Below are 13,704 nucleotides of genomic sequence, written 5' to 3' on the forward strand. Positions count from 1 at the left end.
AAAAACAAGTTGCAGAAGAGGCTGGTACATGTCGAACACAGCCAACCTGATCGACCTGACGATTGTCAACAGCTTGTTTTGAATCACACAGCACCGTAATTACAGCGTGTGTGAGTGTTCCAGTGGCAGCCAGCCTCGCGGTGCGTGTGCTTCTGTCTCTGTGAATGTGTGTGTCAGCCTTTGCGCTTCTCTGTGAGCGCCTGTCTCTTCAAGAGTATCTCTGTGTGACCCGCTCGGCGAGTGACTGAGCGCCTTACGTTGGCTATGATAGGGTCTCAGTGCCGATGACTCTGTGGTTGCTCATGTTTGCCTGCCAGGGAGTTTGATTCTCCCGGCACAAACCTGTATTTATGAGTTCCTCTGCTGGTGACGTGCGAGTCTCTGTGTGTCTCGAATGCAAATTGTGAGTGTTAGGGTGTGTTCAGGTGTGTGCGTGCATGACGGCGTCTCCAGGTGTCTCCAGCGTGGATGTGTGGGTGCGTGCCAGTATTTGAGTGTGTGCATCATATATCTCTGTGTTTCTCTGTGTGTTTCTCAGTGTCTGTGTCGCGGTGTGTCTCTGTGTAGAAATGTGTGTCTCTCTGTGTGTGTCTGCATGTCTCTGTGTGAGTGTCTCCATGCGACTCCCGGTGTGTGTCTCTCCACAAGTATCTCTGTGTGTGTCTCTGAGTGTGTCCCTCCATAAGTGTCTCAGAGTGTGTCTCTCTGTAAGTGTCTCTGTATCGTCATGAGTGTCTCCGTATGTGTGTCTGTGTGTGTCTCTCCGTATGTGTCTCCGTGTGTCTCTCCTTAAGTGTCTCTGAGTGTGTCTCTCCGTAAGTGTCTCTGTGTGTGTCTCTATATCTTCATGAGTGTCTCTGTGTGTGTCTCTCCGTATGTGTCTCTGTGTGCATCTCTCTGTATGTGACCCTGTGTGTGTCTCTCCATATGTGTTTTTGTGTGTGTCTCTGTGTGTGTCTCTGTATCTTCATGAGTGTCTCCGTGTGTTTCTCTCTGTGTGTCTCTCCGTATGTGTCTCTGTGTGCATCTCTCTGTAAGTGTCTCCGAGCGTCTTCGTGTGTTTCTCTGTGTGTGTCTCTCCGTATGTGTCTGTGTGTGTCTCTCTGTATGTGTCTCCGTGTGTCTCTCCTTAAGTGTCTCTGTGTGTGTCTCTCCGTATGTGTCTTCATGTTTCTCTGTGTGTGTCTCTCCGTATGTGTCTCTGTGTGTGTCTCTCCGTATGTGTCTTCATGTTTCTCTGTGTGTGTCTCTCCGTATGTGTCTCTGTGTGCATCTCTCCGTAAGTGTCTCCGAGTGTGTCTCTCTGTAAGTGTCTCTGTATCTTCATGAGTGTCTTTGTGTGTTTCTCCGTGTGTGACTCTGTGTGCATCTCTCCGTAAGTGTCTCCGAGTGTGTCTCTCCGTAAGTGTCGTCATGTGTCTCTGCGTGTGTCTCTCCGTAAGTGTCGTCATGTGTCTCTGCGTGTGTCTCTCCGTAAGTGTCGTCATGTGTCTCTGTGTGTGTGCTCCTAGTAAGTGTCTCTGTGTGTGTCTCAGAGCGTGTCTCTGGATGAGGGAGCTCCTCCACGTGCGTCTCTGTGTGTTGACCTCTGTTCTCCCTCAGAAACACTCCACCTAACCCAAGTGGCTGTGAATCCGTGGGGAAGTTTGTGCTCCGATCATGGGCCCCTCCTCCTCATGAGCTCACACTTCCACGTCGGGAGTGAAAAAGGCAATTTCCACAATCAGGGGCTTAAGTCTGCGCTAAGACCACCTCCTCGATGCCTCCACACATCTCAAAGTCGCGCCGCTACATAAGCCGCTCGCTAATGCCGCCACTTTAAATCAGTCAACGATCAGGTGGGGCTTTTTAAAATTTCCCTCACAGCTCCGGAGCGGAGTCTCCGTCGCCATGACGACGAGGTTGGTGGTCGTTTGTTTGACACAAAAACAGGTCGGGGGGGACGTGACAGCAGCGGGGATGAGCTGGGTCATGAACATGATGAGGTGATTCAGGTGATGGACACTGGATCGATCGACCTTACCTCGGATGGGCGTACCACCTGGAACATTCCCATGCAAACAGGTTAAAAGATCCGTTAGTGCTCCACACGTGCAGCAACAGTCACAGTCAGTTATTCAATACAGAAGTGGGGAGAGACGAACGTCTCTTAGTGGAGGAGCCATCCGGACGCTCTGCGGCTGTTCTACTGACCTCGCGCAACTTTGATGACTCAACATTACAAAATAAATAAGCAGAAACAAGCGATAACATATTTGGCTTAGTCCATACATTTTAAAATTGAATTTTTTAAATTCACTTTTAACAGCAATCCTGGAAAACAAATACATAAATAAAAGTCATCACTAGAGCATAAAAATGCTAAAGACAATGACATTAAATTGACCATTAAATAAAAAATAATAAAGAAAGAATTGGAAAAAAAAGCAATCATAAAATAAATAAATGGCAAAAACTACCATACACAGGAAAAGGAAAAATAACTTTTGGAATTTTTCAATTGCAAAAAGGAACATTTAACAAGAACAAATAATTCAAATTTCAAAAAATAAAATGAAATAAATTTAAATAATTAAAAATAAATAAAAAACAAAATTGAAATTATATAACTATGTATAAGTAACAACGGAAAAAAGATTTTAAAATAACAAAATATTACTTTCTTTCAATTTAGAAATAAAAGAAAAGATTCAATTTTCCCCAGTGAAGACGTCATTTCTGTCTTCTGTCATTCCCAAGTGTTTCCAGCAGAGACGTTAGTTAAATATGAGCCTGCCTTCCCAGAGGAGAGAAAAAGAAAACAGGCGTCGCAGCGGATCCTCCCTGTCATCGCAAAAGTGTCCCCGTTTCAGGTCAGAACGTGAGTCTGGATGCGGCGGCAGATGTCAGGCGGGGCTGAAACGTATCAGCACGTTGGCAGACACGTCTCCACGCGGGAGGGAAACTAATTAAAAGTTTCTCAGATGGAAGAAAGAGAGAGGAGTTACACTCTGGGGCCACTTCCTTCCAGAAGCGCCGTCAAACAAGCGCACGTTTGTTGACGGTGAAGCTCGGCGAGAAGCCATCTTGAAGGGATCTGACCAAGCACAGCCTGGAGCCAGAGCTGCTGAAATGGTTTCAATCCCGGCCTTCACTTCTCAGGCAACTCTTGAAGATGCAGTTCAGTGACAGCACCTTCATTCTCCCTCCCACAAGCGTGGACCCTGAGGAGGTCCAGACCTACAGCGGTGTCCCAAACTGGACTCAATGCATGAAAGCAGGCTCCGTTAAATAAGGCGTCTAGGTCGTGGGGACTGGGGAATTCAGACTCCCACCAGGGCGGAGCTTAGTCCCAGGGGAGTCAAAGACCCTGAGGGGACTTGATATGGTGAAGTCCACTTTGAAAAAACACACAGTTCTCGCTCACATGGGAAGATGGTTGAAACCAAGCAAGATAATCTCAGCCCCCTGGAGGACTGTCTTTGAACTACAACCACTTGTCGGTCGAGAAGCTTTGATCTTCCCATTTTTTCCCTCCGACACCCCACTGTTTGGTTAAAATAAATTACAGTTAAGAATTCTCTTTGGCGGCAGAATGAGCCGGCGCTTCGGCTCCACGCCGCGACGGCCCTGGGATCAGACAAACCCGAGCTGAGAGCGTAATTACCTGAGCGCAGCTGCTTGATGCGGCCGTTGCTGCTGTTGATGTCCACGGGAAGCATGTCCTTGTACCACGAGATCTCCGGGTCGGGGTTCCCGCTGGCCGCGCACAGCATGGTGGCCGTGCGGGTCCGCTCCACCACCTTCAGCTGGGGGCCCATGTCGATGGTGGGGAAGCCGTGCGGGATCTGGTTCTCTGCGGGCGAGAAAAGGTCACGGTGAGTCACGGGGTCGCGCCGGAGGACAGGAAGTCGAGAAGCCAGAACATGAGTTGCAGCAAATGAATATGTGAATTTTCATTCCAATAATGTTTAAACAACAGCAGTAGCATATACTATATAAGAATAGATACAAATAATAATATCGATAAACACAAAAAATAATAGATACTAATAATAAATCGATTCAAGTAAAAAAATTCATGTGTAAGACTTTAAGATTTAAGTAAAAAAATGAGGCTCTAAAGATTAAAAATTATTTTAGACAGACAGGAAATTTAACACCTGGAAATGTATTTATTTTTTGTTGAGTTAAATAAAATAATATATGAGATTCTAAAACAAACACAAACGTGTTACAGTAAAAACTAGATATTATAATGAAAAAAATATATTTGTTGACGTTAATATTCAAATGAAACGATTGTTTTCAAATTTCATTTTGGGATCACATTTAACCCAAGTCAATATTTGAGCGCTCACGACCCTTCACCAACTCCATTCCCACCGACGCTCACCGCGCCCTCTAGTGGCGGGAGACCACCTGACAGGCGCTTCCACTGACATGAAGCAGTCATTCCGCACCATCACTGAAGGGGCCCGCGGGGGGTCCAGAGGGCCAGAGAGATACGTGCCACTGCGATGATAAATTCGGGAGGCGGATGACAGCGAGTGCGATTTTAAAGTGAGAAAACCAAAAGGGGGAAAACGGCGGATGAGAAATGAGGCTGGAGGGGGGGGAGTTCATGCCAACCTCCTGCCAGCTCCAATTACCAGCGTGAGCGGAGTGTGGCAGCTCGGGCGACGCGTCTAATCAGAGTCCTGCTGAACCAGACCCGTCCTCGTCCTCCCGTCCCACTGGGAGCCCGTCGGAGCTCAATAACCGCACTCCGGCACCACCCCACCCCCAAATCCAAACACACTGGTCCGGCTGGGGGTAAACACCCGAGTGTATCACCACACGTTTCCTCTCACACTATCAGCAGAGAATATTCATGAGCGCGACGTCGTCACGATCAATAGTTAATTCAATCTGAGGTGGAGCCCAGACGTCGCTCACTCCTTCAGGTAGGAGAGAGAGCGTGATCTTCACCTGCCAGGGTCACCAGGTGATGGATGACAACAATTAAAGGAGATGTCCTCTTTGAAAGAGGGAACCCAGCGAGGCCGAGGGGCCAGAACGGCGCCATCAAATATTCCTGCACGGAAAATCTGCCTCGAAAATACCACAGAAAACACTTCAGATGAGTGTTCTCCAGCGGTGGGCTGACGCTCACAGCACCCTCTACTGGTGAAGCCATAAAAAGACATCAAACTTCCTCACGCCACAGAGGAAAACAAGCGTATGTGTCTCCTTCTACAGGTCATTCTGTGGAACAGGTTTGGTTGATGAAAGCACAAGTGTCGGCTTGGTGACAAGCGCTAACGGGATCTTCGGCGACATGTTGAAATACGGAGACGCAAACGTTGAAAATTAAATATTATTTATAAAAGTCTGTAACCACTTCATGTAGTTGCTATGACAGCAACATTAGCGCCCAATGTTAACATCACAGGTTTAAATGCCAGAGTTAATGGAGGTGTCAGCTGGCATTAGCAGCTAGCTATGCTTTCCCAGGTGGTGTAGCAAGAGCTGAGGTGAGCTTAGATGTTCTACCGTATTAAACTTTGTGATCGTCCATCTGCATTTGGTATCAGCTCGACGGGGCAGCAGTCTAAGCCAAGACACCCTCTAAAGGTCTTCCCACGCAGTGCCACCTAGTTGGACATACACTGAACACCTCAGCAGGCGGAATGTGAGAAGGGGCTCCCCAAGATAAGCAGGGGGGGTTTGGAGGGAGGGAGCACCAGGCCTCTTTGGCTCTGCACAGCTATAACAGATGATGTCGACATGTTTTTGGAGACGATAGAAGCTGTCGTTGAAGTTTTACACCGCTGACAAGTGCGTTTGACTTGAGGGGTTAAAAGCGCCTGCTTCCCTTGTCGAAGCAGGTCTTTCTCAAGTGTGTTTGTCCGGAGTTCGCGTTACAATCCGGCTCCTTCCCCTCGGCACCTGAATGCTCCTATTGTCTCTGCCACTTTCAGGTGAAACTAAACAAAAAGGCCAAAGGTTCCGGCTTGTCTCGAGTCGGCGGAGACTGAGAGGCGGTTGAGTCGTCTACAGCGACCGAGTCGTCAGCCTGGGGCCGTTTCGAGGTATTTGCATTTCTGGTCAGAGACGTGGAACAGAGCGCGGGAAGACAAGAGGCAATTCTGGAGTGTTGCACTCAGGCAGTTGGGTGCAAAGATTCTTTTATTAACAGGAAATGGCGGCCATTTCTTCCTTTTTTTTATGAGCCAGGCGACACTCAGTCAGGAGCTAAGGGGCATGTCAGGAGGCAGACGGACCCGGCCCATATTGGTAACACAGGTGTCGCACCTCCGGCTCGTAAAACACGAGGGACCATGTTGTTCTTAAGAGAAGCCACCTCAGCGGCGGGATGCAGAGCGAGTCAGGAAATGAGGTCATTTGAGGGAAAACGCAACAGTACAAGAGGAGAACGGCTGGTTGGTCGTCGTCAAGATCTTGCACCCCACAGATCAGAGACAGAGTTTGCTGTGAAGTTTTGGATGTGAGGTGACATTGGCGCCCAACAGGGGGCAGAGGATCCCTCTTCCGCTCACATATAAGACGCACGGCAGCAATAACAAGTCGCAAACAGAAATGTGAAAAGGGAGCTCGGGATAAGAAACTTGAAGAACAATGGCGAATAACTTTCACACAGAGACTTGGTTTACCTCTAAATATCATTGCAATGTATTCCACTTTGTTATGTGTATTTCACAGCATTTGATTTTTACATATTAGACAGAAAATATTAGATAGATAGATAGATAGATAGATACTTTATTGATCTCTGAAGAGAAATTCCCATTTCCAGCAGCATGACAGGTGGAAACATAAGAGCAAGTAAAAAAATAAATAAATAAATAAATTAAAAAAAATGCTACAATGAGATAGGAAATTAAAATAAAATTAAAATAAATAACAACAGTTCAGCATGTGAATGTGTGTGTGTGTCACGAACTAAAGTGCACGTGTGTCTTTGGTGTGAGTGTGTAGTGAGTCTAGAGTGTATTTGTCCATTTTATCGTCCTTCCCGAGAGATGTTGAAGAGCCGAATGGCGTGAGGGAGGAACGATCTCCTCAGTCTGTCTGTGGAGCAGGACAATGACAGCAGTCTGTCGCTGAAACTACTCCTCTGTCTGGAGATGGTGTTGTTATTACTCAATTTTTTAATTATTAAAAAAAGAAAAACAACACAAAACCTAAACCTAAAAGTATGTTACATTGTCTAGGTACTTGATTCCCAAAATACACTATCAAATATTTTTATTGTCGTTATTGGAAAAAAATGTTCAAATTTCTGCTGACGTATACTTAAATATATTCATTATTTACGGTTAAATATGGAATAATAAGTTCTTTAATATGTCTCAGCACACTCTTCAGTCAAGTATTTCTTTTGTACTTTCACTTATATAGTTTACGTATTATTGTGAAGTAAACACTTGACTGTTTTGAGAACAAGCCTTATGAATGTTGTCTTTATTACATAAACACAAACATTAACTTAAAAATCACTACGGTCTGCATGATCAAATGGTCAAAACGGCTGCAGCAGATGTACTTGTTTGTGAGATAGTATTTGACTCAGATACCCATCCACACTGAAGGTGTGCTGTCTCAGTGTTGTGATAGTTGCCATGGCGATGCGAGGCCACGCCCAAACGCAGCAGACCATCACAGAAAGAGTCGTACCGAGCCAGTATTTCATTCCGAAGGAGTGCGGCGGTGAAACGGCTCTAATTCATGCTGTGACCTTTAAAAGAACACTTTTTTTGTCGAGCCGAGCGGAACGCAGTTTTACTTCCTCGCTCTCCGACGGATGATCAATAACGGCCGTCCGCTCCTGCGCCAGACTCCCATTTCTCCTCCGATCTGATATCATCCTCGGTTTGATCCAGCGACCTGCCAGACACGTGCGGGCTGCTGCTGATGCGCCGCCACATTGTTTAGCTGGCGGGTCAGCGACGGTGGCGCTGGCAGAGTCACCTTGTGGAGTGAGAGCTGAGCAGACCAGAGCTACAGAAACAGCTCTGCGGGGGGGGGGGACACCCTGGACAGGAGGGCGCTGAACCAGCATCATTCATTCAATAGTTCCGGCCATGTATTTTTCCTTCATTGTCCTTCTTTTACAGTCGAATTATATCCACATCATGTTAACTTTTTACTATAATCTTCAGTTATATAAAATATGTATGTATTTTTTGTCTTCAGTGCACGACTCGGTGTCTCCTCCACTGAGAGGGCGAGCTTCAGATCAGAGCTCGGTTCTGGTGGCTTCGCTGCCATGACGGGACGCCACTCATCAGACAGGTCATTTTTCCAGGTGTCACTGGAATCGGAGCCAAGTCGGAGCAGGACTCACGGAGCGTGACGGCGGCTGAAATGACTCCATGCAGCAAACAGCGGCGTTAATTGACGCCCTTCACAAGTCAAGCGACTCGTCGACGGCGACATGTTTGCTGTAATTACGGCAGATAGCGGCTCTTTTTATGACTTTCCCAGATTGGCGCCGGATGAAGTGGAAAGTGGCAGGTCGCCGTAATTAAATCCCAGCTAACTCGGTGGCGGTGACAGCCGTTACTTATTCTCTCACTGGGATATAATGAAGAGCACAGCGCCGGCGACTCGGTGTCAACAAGCTCAGCTCAGCTCAGACGATGAAGCGGTCAGCAGATGCTTAAACGTCACTTTCGCTCGCAGAAACATCATAAAACCACGCGCTGATTTGAGGAACTCCAGAGAGGACGACGCCCTCCGTAGAGAATGAGAGTTTTAAAGTCACTTCACTACTTTGGAGGACAAGAGTTGTGTTCTTCCACACAAAGGACATCACAGTGGACGCCACGTGCTCTTCACTGCCACCATCAGGAGGCTCAACTGAACACACGTGCAGCATCTTTACAAAAAGGAAAAAAATATCATGTCATATATGATCTTATTTATTTGCAAATATTAATCAGACGTTTCTTTTTATTGTAAAAAGTACAGCAACAAATTAAAATAAACATTATTTACATATTTCATAAAATGTATTGTTTTGCAGTTATATTTTTTCATGTATTAATATAAGAACACAACACAAAAGTTGATCAAAAACACTTCCGGAAGTGAAGTAAGTTTATGTCACTGTTTCATTTATTTATTTTAAACGTTATAGCTCACCAATTTAAGGCGTAAGAAGTATGTTTCCCCAACATATTTTCAAACTCATTTCAGAGACATTTGGATGAATATATATGAGAAAAAAAGGAAGCTGCTCCACCATTTATGAGCACAATAATAATAATAATTATTATTATTATTTCATGAGTAATCCAAATTATTCTCTAAATAATAAAGACCCCCCTGTACATTGAGGAGGGAGTTTCTATAGAGAGATTCTATAACTGAAAAAAACGATTTGACACAATGAATGTAAATTGAATATTTGAGCAATTGTAACTGCTTGACCCAACAAACAAGCCAGTTACGCCACATGAGCTGAATCCCTTGGTTTTGTGTGCACCTTCCCAACATTCCCGGGAACATGCCGGTGACCTGACAAGCTTCCAGCCTTCGCAGCTGAGCAGCTCAGAGAACTCAGGACCCAGTCTCTTAAACACCAGGAAGAACATGCCACGCTCGCGTCCCGGCCCGGCGCGGGTGCAAATGTGTGTGGAAAGCGGGTCAGGGTGAAAGGACTCCCATTAGCCAGCTCATTGAGCGCAGGTATTAGAAGTCCCCTGACGTACGGGAGAGCCATCCATCCACAGCCAGTCAGGGCCGCGGCGCCGCTGACTCGCCGGCCCGCGCAGCTAACGGTCGGACCTTGATCCACGCGGCCGGGTTAAAGGCTCGGGGCACCTTTACTGGCAAATTAAACCAGGATAACATGTCAAGGTAGACGGGAAGTACATAACACACACATATAATGGGACGCAAAGTGGTTACAGGGCCGAGTGAACCGGAGCGAACCGGACCACAGTGACCCAGTGAGACAAACATCCACCAGAGGTCAGATGCTCTTCTTTATTGCACGTTTATGTTCCCGCCCTGAAGGGGATCACAGCGAGGCGGGGCTTATTCTGGCCACTTGTGGTGAGAGGTGAGGGACACCCTGGACAGGAACCCCATCAACACACACTGAAACTTCATGTGAAAGTCATGACCTCCAGATGAAGCCAGAGATGGTGTGAGGAACCAGGACACGGACCTCTGGGTGTGCTGCAGACATCCAGCTGCCACAGCCTTCAATTATTCAAACACTGATTTCACAGCGCCAGCGTGAGCGACAGCTGGATTCGGGCGGCGGATTCCCACGGTTCTAATTCAGCGATACAGTGTGAATGACGTTGCAAACAGTTGTGTCTGTTGGTGCGTGCGTGCAGCAGGAAGCTAACACTGAAGAGCAGCGAGCGTGAGCCCTGACAGACGTGGTCCAGGGTGCACCCCCCGGGCCGACTCACTCCCCTCAGCCTCCCCCCGTTCCGACTAACTCCATCACGCTGAAGAGGGACTGGATTAACAAAAAGCCCTCTTCACCTCCTGCAGTCACATTCCTGACGCTCTCAAAGTGTCTCAAGCTTTTCTTTCTTCACTTCCAAATCTGGGCTGACGCGGTGAGACCGGTCCGGTCGCTGATACCCGCCAGAAGTGCCGCCGCCGGTCCAGTGCAACGCATCCGCACCCATTCATCTAATTCAATCATCTCCACCAGTAAACTGGAGATGAACCCAAACAAAACATGTGGGAGCCTGTCAGTGAGCTCAGTGCTGAGCTGGAGGTCACATCACTGAGGCATATATGGCAGAGGTCATCAGAAAGGTCATCAGCCAACACAGCAGTGATTTATTAAAACACCAAGGCTGGTGGAGGAGTGAGAAAGCATGAGATCAACTTAGTCTAGCTGGTCATCCAACCATCACCCAAGCATCGATTCATCCATCCACCCATCAGTCCATTCTTCCACCTGTCCATGCATCTATTCATCCCTCAATTCATCCATCCATCCATCCTGCCATCTATCCATCAATCCAGCTATTCATCCATGTATTAATATCATGTATTTATCTCTACATCCATCCATCATCCAACAATTCATCATCATGTATTCATCTATCCATCCCTCCCTCCCTCCATGCATCCCTCCCTCCCTCCATCATCCATCCCTCCCTCCATCCATCCCTCCCTCCATCCCTCCCTCCATCATCTATCCATCCATCCTTCCATCCATCCCTCCCTCCATCATCTATCCATCCATCCTTCCATCCATCCCTCCCTCCATCATCTATCCATCCATCCTTCCATCCATCCCTCCCTCCCTCCATCCCTCCCTCCATCATCTATCCATCCATCCTTCCATCCATCCCTCCCTCCATCATCTATCCATCCCTCCCTCCCTCCATCCCTCCCTCCATCATCTATCCATCCTTCCATCCATCCATCCCTCCCTCCATCCATCCATCCATCCACCCATCAGTCCATTCTTCCACCTGTCCATGCATCTATTCATCCCTCAATTCATTCACTCATCCATCCATCCAGCTATTCATCCATGTATTAATATCATGTATTCATCTCTACATCCATCATCCAACAATTCATCATCATGTATTCATCCATCCATCCATCCATCATCCATTGATGCATCATCCATAAATCCATCCCATAAATATTCTGAGGTGAATTCCATCAGGAAAGTCCTCCACCATGAACCTCCTCTTCTTCATCTACTTTCTTGGTCCAACACTCCTCCCGAACCATGACCTGAACCTGACCTCCTAAACTTAGTCTCCAAACTTCTCCACGTCCCCCTGATACTCTGAAGGTCAAGCATCTAGTCAGTTAATCCAAAGTATTTGTGTCTGGCGAGACAAAACGACAAAAAGATAGCAATATTTCATATTTACTAAGGGACTCAAACATGGCAAAAATATGACGCAAGATTCAGTTTGTCACACAAAACAATTAGATGGGATTAATAAGGATTCATTTTTAATCAGGTTCATGAGAGCCATCGATTAAACAGAGTTAAAAAACAGAGGAGTTATGCGACAGGAGGTTGAGGTGTGGTTCGTTTCATGCAAATAATCCTGACACGCGAGTGACTCTCCGCCATCATGAGGTAATGACTGCAGCAGTGCTCAGGTGTTGAGCTACACCTGTAGGTTTGTGTTGTGTCAACATGTCGTGAGGAACATCAGCCGCACCTGGAACCCGACAAACCGGCTGTCGCGCTTCACAACACTTCAGGAGGAAAGTGCAATTACACAGCAGCAGCAGCAGCGGTAAAAATAGCAGTTATGCAAGCAGCCCGGCTCTGGATATTGTGCTAGATTTACATCAAGAACAGGAGAAGATTAAGTTGTCAGAGGAGCACGGGCCCCAGTTAAATCACGCTCATCTGTCCCGGGACGAGGCGAGAAGATCCTCGGCTGTTTATCCAGTCAGGTTTGCTGTCCACACTCGCCCGACTCCAGAGATATTTATTACTGGCATTGTGTCCCCGTCATTTCCAGCCGCCGCTACAGGGACCAGAATACATGTCAGGCAAATAAAGGCCTTTTCAAACACTGCAGGCTGTAATTTGTTTACCAGCATCAAACACTGGGCCACGGAACGCAGCCAAGATGGCGGCGCTGGGATACACGGCACACCAAAAGAGCCAAATGATCCGTTTCTTTCTCAAAGTTGACGCGGATCTCATGCTACACTATAGATGTGTATCTGATGTTTGTGTTGTTGTCACTGATCTGTTTGGTTCCTTCTTTCACACGATTGTTACCGTCGTTGTACATTATTTTCTCACCTGCGTCACAGCTGTTGTGTCACAATTTGTTGGCTTGTTCCTGTTTTTAATACATTTACATGGGTTACTCCACTGTTAGCCTCTTAGCAGTAACACTTGTGTTTGTTGCTTATTCACCTCTATAAGACAGTACTTACACTTTGCATTGTTACTACTTTAGCGTTTGTCATAGCTATTGTCTCCTCATGTCGTCACTTGAATTGAGATTTACGGTATGTGATGCTACTCTTTCAAGCAGTCACTCCAGGAGTGCAGTAGCTTCTGCCTCATGGGTTGAAAACTGTTTTGCATTCTGTCATTCTGACAGTTTTTATTGTTTATTAGCTCATATTTCTGTTGCTGTTGTGGAAATTTTGACTCCTGTGTTTTTGTCTTTACTCCCCAAGGTGCCTGTGGTTCTGGCACTGAAACTTGTAGCCCTGGTCAACAAAGCTGTTATTTTCTTATTAATAAACATTAATAGCATTTGTCATCACAGTGGTTGTTGGTGTGTCTTAGCGGCATCATGTCATAGATTATCAGTTTTAAAGCCAACAAATATTACACTTTTCAGAGGCCTAAATGAACCAGGCTGGACTCTGGAGACGATCCGTGACAGGCAGCGGACACCCTGGACAGGACTCCAGTCCATCGCAAGGCAGAGACGACAAACGCTGCAAGATTCTGAACTGTGGGAGGAAAGCAGAGGGCCTAGAGCACAGAAAGAAGAGACAAACTCTCCTCCGGGTCCAGAGTTGCCTCAGGCGGGATTGGAACTTGCAACCTCTCTGCCTGCCTGGCACTTGATACAACAGAAGCTGAGCTGCAGCGGCTGCTAATTGTTAAGCTCACTGCAGTTCCTTTGGACTGTGGAGCGGATGCAAATACGAACTGTCTTGACTCATCTGAAGAGATTCTGCTTCTGCTTTGAAATCCTCACACACTTCATGTTTGACCTTTACAAGTCTCTT

At 46.8% G+C, this 13,704-nt stretch overlaps 1 protein-coding gene across 20 annotated transcripts in view; it reads right to left on the reverse strand.

Annotated features, from left to right (window-relative positions):
• Positions 1-13,704, reverse strand: part of LOC128769236 (receptor-type tyrosine-protein phosphatase F) — a 160,064-nt gene that overhangs the window by 57,355 nt on the left and 89,005 nt on the right. For 12 of the 20 annotated variants that reach the window (XM_053882746.1, XM_053882745.1, XM_053882749.1 and 9 more), the window contains 2 exons: positions 3,647-3,835; positions 2,024-2,041 (listed from right to left, as the gene is read on the reverse strand). In XM_053882746.1, the coding sequence (XP_053738721.1) occupies positions 2,024-2,041; positions 3,647-3,835 (207 nt within the window). The remainder of the gene's footprint in view (positions 1-2,023; positions 2,042-3,646; positions 3,836-13,704) is intronic. The other 8 variants (XM_053882748.1, XM_053882755.1, XM_053882758.1 and 5 more) reach the window with 1 other exon arrangement.

Source organism: Synchiropus splendidus, chromosome 13, assembly GCF_027744825.2.
Source record: "Synchiropus splendidus isolate RoL2022-P1 chromosome 13, RoL_Sspl_1.0, whole genome shotgun sequence".
In the NCBI taxonomy this organism is placed as follows: Eukaryota; Metazoa; Chordata; class Actinopteri; order Syngnathiformes; family Callionymidae; genus Synchiropus; species Synchiropus splendidus.